Source organism: Serinus canaria, chromosome 19 (genome assembly GCF_022539315.1).
Source record: "Serinus canaria isolate serCan28SL12 chromosome 19, serCan2020, whole genome shotgun sequence".
Taxonomy (NCBI): Eukaryota; Metazoa; Chordata; class Aves; order Passeriformes; family Fringillidae; genus Serinus; species Serinus canaria.
Genome location: NC_066332.1, coordinates 1971925 through 1988744, shown reverse-complemented (window position 1 = coordinate 1988744; position 16820 = coordinate 1971925). Strand labels below are relative to the sequence as shown.

The window sequence follows — 16820 nt, the reverse complement described above, 5'->3', positions numbered from 1 at the left end:
GTTGTGGATTTAGCTATAGCTACAGAAATGTTTTAATCATTGTATTTTCAGTTTGTTTTAAGGGCTTTTATTGAAAAATATTGTGTCTTTTGCTCCCTCCAGAAGGGTGAGAAGCCAGGCTCCAGTCCTGCAGCTGGAAAATCCCTCTGTGCTGAATGTGAATGCAGAGAAAAGCTTTTACTGGGAAAGGCTGTCCCAGGAGAAGACCACCAGGAAGCTTAGGTAACAAAATGTCCTTTTCAGAGGCTCTAAGGCTACTTACTTGCCTTTACAAACTGGGAAGTTGAAGCAGAAGCCCTAAAAAATCCAAGAGGATAATTCTCATCTTTCCTGGCTGCCCACAGGGTTTGTTGTACATATAGTTCTTGGCAGTGCAGCCTGACAGGGAAACGAGGCCCAAACCTTCCAAAAACAGGAGGGAATGATTGAAACAACCTTTGAACAGACATGAAAACTTCTACACTTAACTTGCCTCCCAAAGCAGATACGAGGGATGGAGGAGTTTGTATGGATGCTTCTGGAAATCCCATCTGGAGCCCAGGAGGCCAAGTCCAGCTCAGGCTCTGCACTGACCACAGCAGGAATTCCCACAGGAATTGGGATCCCAGCACAATCCCCTGCTCTGGTGGGCCCAGAAGCTCAGCCCAGCTTCCAAAATTAGTCACTATTGGTCTGCATCACTCGAGGCTCCCATGGAAAATGGAACTCCAGAGGAAGAGCAGCAGTGTCCACATGAAAATGTCCTGGCACCCTCCAACACCAAACTCAACACCTCAACACCAAGGCTCATATGATCATATCTAAAATTTAGGGCTGATTTCTCTACAATTTATTTCATCTAGAAATTGTGAAAACAACATCTCTAACAGGTTTTCATGTTTCACTTATTCCCACATTGCATCCTTGAGGTCTTGTGCCCCAAAACACCTTCCCTGGGGAGCCCAGAGGATCTGGCCCTTCCTCCCCTCTGCAGGGGCAGCAGGAAGAAACTTCATGAGCTAAAAAACCAGACTGTCCACTGGCTGTGGAGAACGTGCCCAAGTGTAGCCAACAAGGTATTTAGCAACTCAGCTTTAGCACAAATAAAACATCTATACTTTGCTTTCAAATGTGGGGAAGTGAAGACAATTGACTGAAATAAAGCTGCAGCCCAGCAGACTTTAATAAAAGCTACTCTCAAAAGCACAAAAACCAAGTCCTGTAGTGTGGAGAGATGTGGATCATTTACACACAGGTTGGTTTTCATTATCACAGTTCATAAAGGCCTTTATACCTCTGATCTGTCCAAATGAAGGGAGGATTCTGCTCGTTTTTAACACAATAAAAACCTATAAAGGGATCCTCCCAAAACTCAGGCCTGAGCACCTGTGCAGCTCCTGTGCTGAGACCCGATGGGATTAAGGGGTTTATCAGCTCCAGAAAGCAAAATTCTCAGTGAGTCAGAGCAGTGCTCCCTGTTAGCCTGGCCAGCACAGCTCTGCAGGCACTGTGTGCTGGTCACTGCCTGGAATTAGGAGTAAAACTGGGGTTTCAGAGCAAGCAGCCAAGGACAGAATCAAAAGCCACCTCTTGTTTTGCTCTCTGTAATGAGCTCAGCCTGATTGCCAATGACCACTGGACAATGAGCTGGGATGATGTTACAGTCCTGGCTTCAAACAAAATCCTGCCTTGATGTTAAATAAAGAGCTCACAATCCTGGGCTAAGTGCTGCTCTCACTGGAGGAAGAGTTCTCTGCTGGTTTGTCCCCATCCCTCCTGAAAATCTCACAGTGCCAAAAATAACACCACTTAAAGAAGTGTTTTGCCATTAAACACCATTTGATCTGTCACTCTCTAAGTTATTGTCATCCCAGTACCTGAGCAAACCAAAGAATTTGATCATAATAGAAGAATCCAGCAATTTGCAAAAATATCATTCCTTCTGAGAAATAAGAAGGTAATTTGGTTTTGCATTAACATTGTGCTGCCCTTGAAATTTACACAATCCTAGAAACTCTCTTAAGGAGGCATTTAATTAACATCTATTTACCATTCTAATTTAAGCAGCTGTATTTCTTTCACTTATTTATTTCATTTACTTAGCATTGCTTCACTTTAGGTATCATTCTTCTTCCAGAGCACAAAGCAAAACGACTGCTCTGGAATTGAGGATTCTCAGTTCACTGCACAGAGCTCCATGAAAAATTCCCTTCCAAGAAAATCCAGGCAGATGAGAATACAGCTTTTCTGTCACAAAACCCCACTGAACTGCACTGCACTGTTAAAGAGTTCTGACACAACAGATGGGGTGTCAGAATGACACCAACTGGTCAGCAAAAGTGAAAACATAAATGACAGACATTTAGTTTTATTCTCTGAAATGTGACTTCACCCTCCTGATCTTCATGGCATTTCTGCACTTTAGAAATTGTTAATTTAGGCACTGGAAGCTGTTGCTTCCCTGCCCATTTCCCTGAGTGCTGTTGCAATCAGCCAGAACATTATTTATCTGCAGATAATGAGATGTTAATTGTCAGATTAATAAGATCAATTAATACACAAGGTTTGTAGGTGCACCTGCTGCCCACAGTGACTGTTCATTTATAAAGAGGAAGGAGAGAAACAGGTACTTTTGAGGAGTTTCTTACAAATATTTCAGATTTTACTTAATTTCACTCAGCAGAGAGGGTAAGATCACAAACTCTTCATTAGCAAACAAATAATAAGTTACTTTAAAAACCAGTGAAATGATTTTATTTCTGCATTCATGGAGGATTACAATTTAATCCATGTGGTGATTCCCTGGATACCTGAGGATCACAACCATGTGTGCACCTGGCTGGCAGGATCCCAGCAGACAGGAATTCCTCAGCAGTGGAAGAAAGACTGAGTCCCCTCTCTCTTACCACAGAAAGAGTTGCTACAGTTTGAAATTTCCAGAAAAGTCAAATATCCAGCACTCCACAGAGCAGGTCACCTGCAGTGTCCCAGTGGGACCAGCAATCCCTCCAAAGCCAGGGGACACATTCCCATGGGATTTCCTGCCTTGTGTACATCCATCCCAAAACCCAGAGGAATCTCTTACCACTGGGGTTGAAGGCCATGCAGCAAATGGGCTTCTCATGAGCAGGGAAATGGGCCACGATGCCATCGCTGTCCGAGTCCTCGCTCACCAGGACCTGGGGACAGAACACAGCCCAGGTCAGAGGGACAAACACTGCAGAGAGAAAATCCCATTCACTGACCCAGGGAAACCCCCATTCACTGACCCATGGAAACCCCCACTTACTGCCCCAGAGGTGTCACATCCACAGTGTCCCTGCCTGTCAGCTCAGCACCAACAATCCTGGGAATTCTCTCACATACAGAGACATGAGACCTGCTCTAATAGCCAGAAAGGATTATCCACTCTTTGCCTGGATTTCCTATTCATTTATCCTATGTATTCCTATTTATTTCTCCTATTCAAATTAGGGAAAATAGAAAAATAGTCCTGTTTTGCTCCAGGAATTGTTGCTGACTGCAAAGGAGCTCGCTACACCGTGTTGTGCAGGAAGCTCCATTTGAGGTTTCCAATCACAAAATTACATCCTAGAAAGAAAAGGGAATATTTAACCCTTACATAAATCAGTATTTTGATCCCAAGTACATAAGGGAAATAAGTGGAAGACCAGATCAAACCCCAGAGAGAATAGGTTTGCTTTCCAGGAGTCCCTCAGGTGGGAACAGCACAGCTTCCACCCTGCTGTCAGTGGTGCTGGGCTGGAGGGATGTGGGTTTCCAAAGGATGCAAGCAATGCCAAGGGCTGGGAGTGTGGATGGAGGCAGCTGCACTGTGCAATTCCCAGCTAACATGAATTTTCTCCAACTTGAAATTGCCTCACTCAGTATGAGGTAACACTATTACAAAGGTTGTTATCAAAAAACCAGGCCCTCATAAAATAACTTCTTGTGAACAAAAAAGGAATTAAAACATAGCAGAGAGTCTACACAGTGCAGGGAAATTCATCATCAACCAAATGTCCCCCTCAAAAATGCCACCAAAGCAAAGCCTGATTCCCATCCCAGAGCTGGGAATCCCAGCATGACTTCCCTTTTTTACAGAATTTTGGGAAATCAAAACGATGCTGATACAACACCCAGTGCTTTAGGAACATCAAACCAGCCCCAGCAGCTGCTCCAGCCAGGGGAGGATCCTGTGCCCCTGCAAACAGCAGAGCTGGGAATTTTTCCTGGAAATCAAAGCAGAGGGACAATTTCCCTAATAACACACCCAGGGGCTGTCAGAGAGCTCAAGGGAAGCAGCTCATTCTCCCTCCCAGAGCCTGCAGAGCCCACAGGAATCCCAAGGCTGCAAGTCTTTCCTCCCAAACAGGCTTCCTTCTCCAAGGTAATGGCCTCGAAGCACTCTGCTAAAAAACCTTCCCAAGTCTCTCATTGAGAAAGGTTCAGAAATCTCAGCATTGCTCTGGTGACCACAGAGTCACTGAGCTCCAGCAGGATCCTCCTTGCAGAGCTCTCAACAAGAGACCAACACTGAGAATTTTCTACCAAGGCTCCTCCTGAACGAGCCCTCAGCTGCTCCTGATGCCCAAAAATATTTTATCAAGAGTGCAACAGGATTTTCCCCACCTGCCCAGCCAAAGAGCCCGTGGCTGGCTGTGCTGAGCCAAACCTGCTCTGTTACAGCAGAACTCTGAAATTTATCAAAGATTCATCAAATCATCTTTATCTCACCCTAAAAGAGGAGACAAAGCACCGAGGGCAGTGGTGCATTTCCTGCCAGCCAGCAGTGTTTGCTGCCAGGGCAGGGGAGAACTGCAGCCAGAGCTTTTTCCTCCTATGCCATATTTTCCTTCCTCTGTGGTATTTTCAGTACTGCTGAGCAGAAGCCACTCGTAATTATGACTTTAATTATTTTAATCTTTAAAGGCAAATTACACCACTTATCCCAGTGGAGACATGTTTTTAAATAAAACATGAAAGTAACACAAATAAAAATGGACCCAAATCTAATCAAGCAGGTCCTACTCTTAATACAATTAAGAAAAGAGTAATCCCATCATCATAAAAACAAATAGGTTTGGCAATAATTATAAATATGAATATTGTATAACAAATATTTGCTGTACACTTGAGCTCCCCAATGCTTTAAAGAGCTGGAGTTTGATTCACAAAGAGCCTCCCCCAAGTCACAGCCAAGGTCAAACTTCAGTGGAAAGGGGCTAAAAGTGATAGATCTGTGGCATTAACTACTGCACTCCTTTTAATAGAATCCAGCATAAACTCAAACCAGCCTCACGCTCAGCCTGAACCATTTATCTCAGACAAAAATGTCTTCTTGACAAAAACCAGATCTCCTTTAATAAAAGTGGGGCAGACAGTATTATGCTCTGAGGGAATCCTGTTGCTCTTTTTATATTTATATATAAAAAGAATTCTTCTGTAATACACAGAGATATAAAAAGTGAAGAAAATTGAGGCCAAATCTCTGAGCATCAGGACATCACATCAGCCAAAGCTGCTCCTAAAATAAAAGCCCTGGTGTTAATGACCAGTGGAATTATGTCTGTAGTTAAAGTTTTATTATTGAATATGCTTCACTCTTTGAGCTTCTTTTTGCTTCAAGACCAAAATTTCACAGCAATTCCTGCTCCTGATAAGCATCTTGATTTGGTTCAATTGCTATCAGCTCCTCACCAAATGAAAATGAACTTTGGAAATTGCAGCTGCTTTTTTCCTGAAAATTCCTCTTTAATGCAATAAAAAGTTAATAGGGAACAGAAGAAAAAAAAAAAAAAGCCCTGATCACATTTTCAAACATAAATAGATCAACATGTTATCTTATTTTGCTGAGCTGTTTTGAAAATATTCCCTCCAATATTGCTGAGCTGTGGATGAGCTGCACGGGGAGAGTTCACCAAGCCCAGCAGAGAGGTTTGGATTTTGAGCTGGCCACATCTTTCTCTGTCAGCCAACTGTTAGATGTTGAACAGATTTACATTCTGCCCCAAAACTGGTGACTTTTGAGCAAGGTCATTATTGCAGCCTGCACGTGGGTGGCCCAGTGGATGAATTAATTAAGAATACAGAAACAAAGGTCAAAAGAAAATAATTTTTCTTTCAAACCCAAGCCAATAAAGTCTTCCACATTTAATTCCAATTACTGAAAAAGAGGACATCTGTACAGCTTTAGGTTTATCCATTTCAACTAATTAAGGGATTCAAATAAATAGTCCTTCCATCTAACTGAAAAGTTTGCTAACACTTCATTAGAAGGCAGTTTAAACAAGCACACAACCTTGTTAACATATTTTGGTTTACCACAAAGTTACTTGGGCATCTCGATAATTATTTTTATTCCTTTTACAAATATCTCCTGACAGCCAATGTCAATAATTCTGCATTCCTCTGCATTTATTTAATTACCTCATAATTCAAATTTTCTTCAAGTAGCACCAATTCTGAAAGTAGGAGCTATCACATAAACAACTGCTGGGGATGAGAGCTTACTGCAATATCTACATTCACAAGGTTTATTAAAAATATTTTCCCTGCAGATTTAATCCTGCAAGATTACATTAGGAGAGTTCTTTGGTCTTAAATTGTGCATTTTTCTGTGGGGAGTTTGCAGTTCAGCCTCTGCCATGGCAGCACAGGGCAGTGAATGAGACACATCGAGCTCCCTCTCACATCCCTCATATTTAATGCCTTGGAAATGGGAGAAATTATTAAAAATTAGTGAAAATTATAGTTAGCCCTCTGGTTTGTGTCCAAAACATGTCCCTTCATCATCCTCCTGGCACAGAAATTGTTATATTTGTACATATGCACAGAGCAGCTCAATCCATCTTTAGAACCTGTGTGCAGTGCATGAAATAACTGAAAAAGTACTTGGATCATCAATTTACAAAACTTTAGACACATTTATGTAAAAAAAAAAAGTTTCCCCACTCAAAAAAAGCTCTTATTTCTCCTCCAAAATGATGTATTTGCCTGCCTTACATTTATTAATCTTATCTTCCAGGCATATTTTATTACTTGGAAAAAGTATCTTTCACTGCAACACCCAAATTCTTAGTCAGGATGTGCAGGTGATAGAAATCTTTACTGACCTGAAGGAGGTGAGGGATTTATTTTATATTAGGTGGGCACTGATAACAGGAAAAGAATTCCTCCCTGCTTCTGAAATTGCTGTGACAAGGCTGGAAGCTGTGTGAGCACACAGCAACCCCTGCTGAATGGGCTTCAGGGCTTTCCAAGTGTTCATTTAGCCCAGAAAATATTTGGTTGGAATTTTAAATTCAGGGTTTTTCAGTGAGAGGAGGAAGAGCCTGATGGGCACAGCCATGGACATCCCAAACCAGGCAGGAAGGGTTTGTTGATTCTTTTCAGGAATTTGAAAACTGGGGGGATAAAACATGGAAAAACCCTTTCACTGAGAGTGCTTCAGCACTGGAACAGGAGCTCCCCCACAGGAAAATGGAGCCCCCATCCCTGGGAGGATTCAAAAAATGAGCAAATTTGGGAATTTGGTTGCATGGGAATGGCAGGATTCAGTCACAGGCTGGACTTGATGATCCTGCAGGTCTTTTCTAAACATATTGATTCTGTGAATCTGTGATTCTATAAACCAGTAAAACTTCAGAAAATCCACTGGAACAGACAGTGACCCTAAAGCAGAGAGCACTGGCACCCCCAGCCTGCCCCACCACCCCTGCACCTCGGCCAAGGGAGGATGGAGCTCAGGTCACCACTCCCAGGAAGAGATTTTCACAGGAGAGTAAAACCAAGTCAGAGATGCAGGGACCAGCTCCATGCTGCAGTGCCTGCTGCAGCCCAGGGCAGCCACCAGGAGCTCAGTGACATTCTCACCTCCTTGAGAGGGCAGAGGTGCTGAAACACTGCCCTGAGCCCTGCCCCAAAGCCAGCCAGGTCACCCAGGCAGCACTAAGTGCCATCCACACTGGCATTCCTTGCAGGAATTCTGCTGCCAGCACTCAGCATCACATCCCTGCCAGGCTCCTGGCACATGCCAAGATCCCTGCCAAAACCAGGATCTACCAGCTCACATCTGCACAAAACCTCCCAAAACCCTGACATTTCCACTGCAAACACAGCTGGAGGCACAGGAGAAGGCTCAGAGGGACAGGGGGCACCCAGGACACCCCCCACAGGAGAAGGTTCTGTACTCACAGTGTGGAATGACCATGCACAAAGGGCATTTATTTCTTTTTAATCAGCTTTCCTTTTTGCCAAAGGGACGTTTCAGTAAGAAAAAAATGTTTAAAAAATCTCCTGTATGATGAAAATCTAACAATGCAGAAGAAAAGTTATTTTCTTTTTTCCTGGAAATAAATATAATTCTGAAAGCAAATTGCAGCACTGGAAATAAATTATATAATTTAACAGCATTTAAAAACTTCACATCACAAAAATATGAATGCAATACAGACAATCAGAATACCCAACTTCCTAGAGATTCAAGACAAAACTTATTTTCCTAGAGCTGATGGTTATTTATGTTAGAGCAGCAGGGTTTGGACAAGACAAACGTTATCATTTTTACAGCTCCTCTCCTGGAGTGCCCTTTAGGCTTTGATAGCTCCCTACTATTGTTAGGGTCAGAGGACAAGTTCATAAAACCTCTAAATCATATCTAACAAGCCTTAAAAACCTAAGATCTATCATTTTTCCCCCCTAGGCTATGCAGAAGAATCAAAGCACAGACAGAGACCAGCAGAAATAATGACCACATTAAACAGCTTCATCAGAAATTTATGAAGTCAAATTTGTCCTTTTTTTTCTTTCCTTATTGTATATGAAGAGCCAAGAATTATTTTTTTTCCTGGAAACCAAAACAAATCCCAGAATTATTTTAAAACCTGACTGTAAGACCCTAATTTTTTTTTCCATTATGATCTTTTATTTCAATTATGGAAGAAAATGTCTATAGTGTTTTATGAACAATTCCCTTTCAATGCAACGTTGCTTGGCTAAATACTTCCAAAATTAATTCTCAGGGAACAACCATATCAAAGTTTTTCTTTGTTTTGTTTTTTATTTTTTTCAAGTAAAAGATTTTATTTCCTTGTCAAGAAAAAAATAAAATAACTTGGCTAAATATTTGACTTATTAGTGTCCTTAATACCTCACTAACTTACCTGCAATGAGCATCAAAGATAAGGGAAAACAAGAAAAAACTGGAGGCTTTTTTTTGCTTTAAATTCAATAAATGTGACCATGAGAAAAAAACAACTCACAGACTAGTTACAGAATAATGAAGTGTGTGGGAGTTCTGCATAAACACTGAATCCAGGACCAGGCACTTTAAAATTAAATGAGTGGTAGAAACAAACAAAAAAAGACATGGATATCTTCCCTGCCATAAAGACAGGAAAATCCAGCAATTTCAAAATTGTCTGATGATGGTGTGGAGTTTGTAACAAATTATTCTTCTTGCTGCACTGCACTGCGTATTCTCATATACAGGAAATTTACTCTGTTGTTATAAAGCAGTGCAAATGCTCACAAAACAGCATTGTGCTCTTGACTGCATTTGGGATTTACATAAAATTATAACTTTTACTTCACACCAAACTTCTCCCATCTTTTTTTTTGGCCTGGAACTCAACAATTCCCCCCACTCCCAAACAACCCCACTCTCCAGCCCCGTTGTGTATTAATAAAGATCATCAGACTCCATCTCCACTTCCACTGATCAGCATCAATCAATGTCAATTAGGAACAAGTGTTGGGGAGACAAAATGTGACACTTCACACTTGATCTTGTCAAAGTGTCACATAAATATGCTGCAAGGACAATATATATTTTGGCTGCATTTCAGTCCCAAACAGGATTTTATCCCAGCTCTGTAAAACTCCCCGCCCCGGCGAAACTCCGGTTCATTTTTCACTCCCACCACCACATAAAGGATTTCCCTGGGAGTGAGGTGGCCATGCAGGCTCTGGCTGTTGCACACTGTTACCTGTCCCTCTGCCACTGTCTCGGTGTCGATGATGGTGACAATGCCAGGCACCAGGGGACTCCTGCGGAGGTTGCTGTGAGCCAGGATTTCCTCCTCGGTGGCTCCCGACGGCAGCGTCCCCGTCAGCTGGGTCACCACCTTCCCCACCATTGTCAGCCCAGTCTTTATTGTCTGTAAAAAAGGGAAATAAAAACTCCTTCAAATGGTGCTTGGGGCTGTGCTGTGGGTTCAGCTCAGATTCTTTCTGGGAGTGGATTTTTTTAGGAGTGGTGTATCTGCTGCAAAAGGCTGCAAGAAAACAGCTTGAAAAAATTTGGCGTGCTAACAAATGAAGAATTCACCTTTCTTTTGGAAGTCAATTACGCCAAAGCATTATTGAAAAAAGAAGTATTTTAATGTTCAAATACTTTAATGTGTTTGCATTTTAAGTATTCCAGTGCTGGGGTTTTTTTGAACTTTGATTTTAGTTACTCCCACAGCGTGCACGGTCAGAAGGATCAAAGACGAGGCCACGATGGGTGTGAGGAGGGTACTGCTCACACAAAATACAAACAGCCCCTAAAGCTCACGGAGTTTTGTCTTCTGCACAGTGCAACAGACCAAGAATTTGTCTTTTGCTACATCTGACACACTCATTTTTTACTCAGTAATTAAGCATTAAAACTAAATATGAGACTCAAATCCAGGAAAATTAAAAATGCCACCCTCGAAGTCCTGGAACTCCCAGGCACATCCCAGCACAAGGAATGGGACTTTGCAGGCTCTGCATGCTTCCCAGACAGGGGTTTGAAAACACATTCACTGCACCAGCTTTTAGCAGCTAAAGATGCTGAAGATTATTTTTATTTTGCTTTATTTTATTAGGAGAAAGAGGCAGAGTGGACACAGTAGGAGAGATACAGACTGAAAGGAAAACAAGCCCAACTACAACTTTCAATATTTTCTCCTTGAACCAAGGACTGTGCCTTATTGGCCTGTAAAGAATTGAGCAGATTTATTATGCAATATAAATAAGAAATAGCAAAAGAGATCAGAATGGAATGACACTGTAACAAGCCAATTCTTAACTAAAAAGACAAGCTAAGCTGCCTGCTAAATTGAAAAAGAAAAAAATGTCCAGATCCCAGGCTGAAACCAAGAAGCAGCCACAAATCAATTGCAACTGCTTTGTTTAGTGCTAAAATCTCAAACTGCAGTGATTAGAAAACACATTAGTGTTCATCAATTAGCAGCCAAACGTTTGTTTTAATAATTCATGGGAAATGACTTACACAAAGTCTGTTAGTGTGTTGTCAGGAAAGCCTCTGAAGGGCCAACAGCAGCAGGCGCCACACGGTATCGATGGCCATGGCCAGCCAGGAAGGCTGATTAACCTCTGAGATGCCTCTGCTGATGGACTCACCCCATTAATGCTAATGGAGATACTTCCACTTAAAATCGAGCCAGGCCTTTAGCACAGCAATGGCTTTGGGGGTTTAAAGTCTTTAGTAATATCCTGCCATTTGTTTCTTGTTATTTCTTTTTATACCCGGCTACGGCAGAGGAGAATAAAACGGGTTTTACCAGTGGCGAGCTCAGGAGGCTGGGAGAGGTAACATAAAGCAGATATTGACAGCTGAGGAATAAACCTAAAATAGCCCCAGTGCCATCACAGGGATGCATTCCAGCTCTCCTGGCAAAAACTGACAAGGCAGATTTTTGGCCAATAGCTAAAATCCTAGAAAATGATTCGTTCTCAGTTTATAAAGCTGTAAATGCACATGGCAAAATACCTGGGCAGGGGAAAAGGCTAAAAACTGTAACTGACCTGGTTTAGAAAATATCTTTACTATTTACAATGAGAGCAGTGGGATGGCAAAGCACCAACCATAAAGTGACACTGTCTAGAAGGAAATGAGCAGTGTGGGAGCAGCGTGGGCCTGCAGCAGGGAGAGGTGTGCAGAGATGTGGCCAAGGCCATTAGCTCAGAAATATCAGTGCAGAACCATTACAGCACTTACTGCCCTGTGCTGCTGTGTATATTTGCAAAAACTTCTGGGGTAATCTTTAACCTTTCCCATGCCATATCAGCTGTCCCCTCCATCCATTAGGGCTAATGACCTTGCTCTCACATAAGCTGTTAGTCCTCATTAAGAAGTTATCAGGTAACAAGAGAAAACAGATGCAGCCTTTGCTAAATCACTTTACCAGTACGGGATTAAAAGATATGGAGAAGGAATCAAGCAAAGGAGTTATGAGGTGAGAAGAACTTGGTTTATAATTTGATGTGAGACATGTGACAGAGCAAATACATTTTAAATGAAATGGGTTCAAGTTTGCACTGTCCCAGTCCCTTTGTCACTGATGGGAACCCGCCAGTGAAGTCTGCTGCTAAATAAAATTAAAATACTTGGTGCAGTTTCTTTTGTAACCAATGATCCACAGCGTGCAGAAACACACATTATTTATATGCTCATGTCTACCCTATCTAATCCAAAATATGACTGTTCACATCTGTTTGAATATAAAGAAATATATATATATATATAGAATTAAAATAGAGGTATGCCCTCATACCTCATTTAATTGAGAAGTAAGTACAACTTTAATTAGATGAAAAGAATTAAAATGCACCATCCAATGCCTGTTAGGATGCTTTGTTCCAACAAAGGCCTTGAATCCTTTTAGTGACAACACAATATAATGTTCCTGTTTGTCATAAAAAATACATTTTATCTATTTCATTGCAAATGAAAAACCTATAGAAAGCAGAAAGAGACATCAAAAAGATCTGCCTTGGGTGTCAACACAGAGAGGTTGAGCCTCACACTCAGTTTGAACAAAGGGATAAGAGGGTTTATTCTGAAAGAAATTCTGTGCCCATGCCACTGTTTGTTCAAGTGAAAAGAATCTCTATCCCATGGAAGGGACTTTCCTGTCTGCATGCACTGAGTGCATTCTACAACACCTCTAAGGAATGATACTTTCATTTTTCCAAACACATCCATTTTTATCTGCACTCATCATTCATCCAAATGGGAATCTTCACACATTTTCTGCTTCCCAAAATTCTTCTGCCAGAAACTACCAAAGCTTTTAGAACATGAACACTCAGAAAGCCACGAGCACAATCACAACTTTGACCTCAGTGATTTTGGTTAAGAGGGACCTTGCCAAATAACTCCCAAGTGATTTGATTAAGGAGGAAATTTGTTTGCTGCACCAAGAGCAGCAGCTCTCACTGAGGACAAACCCCTGGCCCCACCAGGACATGGGTCAACAAAGGGAAAACTATTACAAAAAATATTCTGTGCTGCCACCAAGACCTTCCAGAGAGGATCTGAAAGGCAATTCTCCAAAGTGACCCTGCTGAAAGCTCTCTGTTTCCTTCTCTTTCATAGGAAGGTTCTTTCACTTCAGTAGAAAATTGGAAACCAACCAGAGAAAAGGCTGTAACCCAAGGTAACCTGGCAAAACAAGAACTTTAATGGAACCATTTCTGAACCAAAAAGCAGCACTGCAGGGAAAAGGAAAGGACATCCACTTCCCAAAAAGCTGCTCCTGCACTAATCAAAGCAAAGAATTACAAACCCCTGATAGGACACAACAGCATAAAAGAAGGTTCATAAATGAAGAATTAAATAAGGAAGGAGTGAATTGACGGTGAGGCAATGAAATGGACAAAGAGCCAGAGATATATGGAGCATCTATTGCCAGCAAGAAAGTCAGCCCTGCAGTTATCAGAGATGAAAACCTGCTAGACAGCAAGCCAAGACTCAATGAAATCACTAATAAATTAAACATTGCAGATTTACTGTGGCATGCTCATGGATAACAAATTAATACACTAAGGCTGAGACACTCCTCAAGAGCCAAATCATGCAAATATTTCAAGCTATATTAGTATTAATCTTGTCTATTACAGTAACATCCAACAGGCAGGAGCATGAGCAATGTGCTGTGCAAATACAGAGCAGCAGCAGCCCGTGCCCTGGGGATTATCCCTTTTCCTAACTCTCACTGGGAGTTTATCTCTGTACAGAGGCTAACAATCTTTTCTTTCCTATGATTATAAACACATTTTATCTTCAGTATCTACTCACATGATGCAATAGCACTACTTCAGTGTGATAAACTCAGCTTAACAGCAGAATTTCTGGATTGTGATCCCTTGCTAGTTCTACTCAGCAGGGAAGGCCATCAGCTACACTGATCTGTTTGCAGGATTTTGCCACATCTGATCCAAACTGTGGCTGATCACACTAAGCCACTCAATTTTTCAAACTTATCTGTGCTATAGAAAAGATGTTCATGATGCTGGGATTGAAGGAATTTGGGGAGATTTCCCCACACACCTCTTTAACTGTGCTGATGGTGAAAGTACACGAAGATCCAGCAGATCACCTCAGGAGAGGAGCAATTCCAGCTCCCCTCAACAATGTAAAAAGCTGTGATTTTTCTCCTTCTCCGGCCACACTGTGATTGTGATGGACTATGTTTGTTTTTCTGTTTTGTTTCCACATGAGCTGGCCTGCCCTGTGTCTCTCTCTGTGGCTTCTCCTAACTGTTGTTTTCCTCGGTGCCACTGAGCCTTCTGTCCCACGCTGTCATTTCATTCCTATTATTAGGTTTGTTTTCTTGCACATATCAGAAATGAAAAGGCTGGTGGTTACAAGGGAAGCTTGTAATCAGCACCGAGTTCACCCCACGGTGCCAAAACTCACTCTGTGTGTGTGAGTGTGTGTGAGAAAAAGAAATTGTTGTTGCAGCAAGGAAAGGAGCTGGGAGGGAGACAGTGAAACAAAAGTTGTGCTCGGTCTTGTTTAAGATTTTTCCAAGCCATGAACTTCTTTTGATGCTACAAAAGCCCAGACATTCCTCTGAAAGCAGAGGGATTTTATAACATCATCTGAAGTACAAAAACGAGGCAATGGAACCTATATGTAAACAGTCATTAATAAGCTCTAACCTTCAAAGAAGGTAATTAATTAGCTCCAGTACTGTGCTGTCACCCTTCAGAGAGAGCAAAACACATAATGGGGGTGTGATGGAGTCCAAAGAGCACCAGGCACTTGTAAAGTCACTTTTCATGATGCTAAAAGACCAATAATTCACAATGTTGATTTCTAATCATATAAACTAGTGCCACTACGAACAGCCATTATACAAATCCATCCCACTGTCACTTCCCTCTAATGTAAATAGCTGTTTGTAATAAATGAAATTTTTTCAAATCAGTTCAGAAACAGAAACACTTTGTGGAAAGCTACAGTTGGTCAAAGATTTGCAGGATGGGGAGGGCAGGCACGGTGCTGCTGCTGCAGGGCTCTCAGTGTGCTCTCCTCTCAGGCAAGGGAGGGGGTGATGACACACAGCCCAATTCAGCAGGGAAACCTCATAATTATGTTCCAGGAGCAGCTCTCCCAGGGCAGATGATGGACTCACTTTGGCAGCACTAATGACTGTGGCAGTGTAAGACTGAATGTTGTCTCCACAGGCTCCACCACGGGACTGATGGCATCGGATCAGCTACAAGAAGAAAGACAGCAACCAAGTCACTACTATTAAACTACACAAACCCATAACCCATTACCAGAGCTCTTATTTATCATGTACAGTGGTGTGTTTTTTCCTACAAACAGCAAAAAGCCCTGCTGAGACACTTAACCCCTTTTTATAATCTTCTGGGTGCCACCCAGACTGTCGCGTCCCCCGCTCCAGTTTTCAATTACCAGATGAGTACTCACTAAGAATTCATAAACTTTGAAATGGTGGGATTTTTGGTCTGGCAGCAATACCACAAATAAATTTAAATAAATATAATCAAAAGCTTTAGCCATGTATATGTAACATTAAATATCAGCCATTCTAAGAATCCACCGAGTGTGGCTTTCCCCTCCTTTTTATGACGAGCAAGCAAAGAAATGACAAAGGAAAAGAGTTGTTTGAAACTTTGCATTTAATAGATTAAAGGAATGTATATGGGGTTTGCTTTTTATTGCCTGCCTTCAAAATCAATAAATCAAAACAAGACTCTTGTACCTGCCATCACCCTACAAAAATAGGTTTTGCCTTTGAACCCGAAGTAACAATAGAATCTGTGCTTCTATGCAAAATAAGGAAAAAAAAAGGGTTTTGTTGCTTGCACACAGGACACGTTGCCTGTTTAACTATTTGAGCTAAAGAAAATTTAAAATTACTGTAAAATGTATTTGGTTCTACAGAGTTTTCTGTCCTGCTTATATTTAAATATCTAAATAAAAACACCTAAACTAGGGAAGGCCACAGTGAATTCACCTGGGGACACACAAGCCATTTAAATTCCCTTTGTGGTACAATTCTTTTGCTGATATTTTGGCAGCAGTACTTTTTAAATCCCATGCTGAGCAGGGCTGGGTTTTCCAGCATCAGCAAGGTGTGGCACTAAAGGAAAGGCAGGCCTGAACTGGGGAAGAAATCAGCTGTGCTGGAGGAGGTGTGACCACAAATAGATTTTAGAAATCTGCCTCTGATAATTTCTGGCTCAGCTCTAGAAACAGCTTCTCCAGTCACAGGTGGAAGGGAGAAAAAACATCTGCTTTGAAATCAAAATAAGGCATTAGGAGCCGAATTTAGGCTTCACTTCAAGCTTTAAATACACAACTGCTCCTCGGGTAAAAGCAATAATCATTTCTTTGCTTGGAAATCTATTTCCTTTGTCTCTAGAAAGAAGAGAAAAAGCCTAAAATTTTTATTTATTTTTTCTTGGAGCTCAACTTTTTCAAAGCTGCTCAAAAGTGGCCAATTTAATGCTGTTATATTTAATGCATAGAGTGCATTGTTGTGCTGGCTCAGACAAACCCAGCCTCTCCCCTGACTCAGTTTCCCCAAAGA

General features: G+C 41.6%; 1 protein-coding gene across 8 annotated transcripts in view; it reads right to left on the bottom strand.

Moving 5' to 3' along the window:
- BCAS3 (BCAS3 microtubule associated cell migration factor) overlaps positions 1–16820 on the bottom strand; it is a 293578-nt gene that overhangs the window by 229359 nt on the left and 47399 nt on the right. For all 8 annotated transcript variants that reach the window (XM_030232182.2, XM_030232183.2, XM_030232185.2 and 5 more), the window contains exons 11-13: positions 15393–15476; positions 9969–10139; positions 3065–3158 (exon numbers count right to left, since the gene is read on the bottom strand). In XM_030232182.2, coding sequence (XP_030088042.1) covers positions 3065–3158; positions 9969–10139; positions 15393–15476 — 349 coding nt within the window. The remainder of the gene's footprint in view (positions 1–3064; positions 3159–9968; positions 10140–15392; positions 15477–16820) is intronic.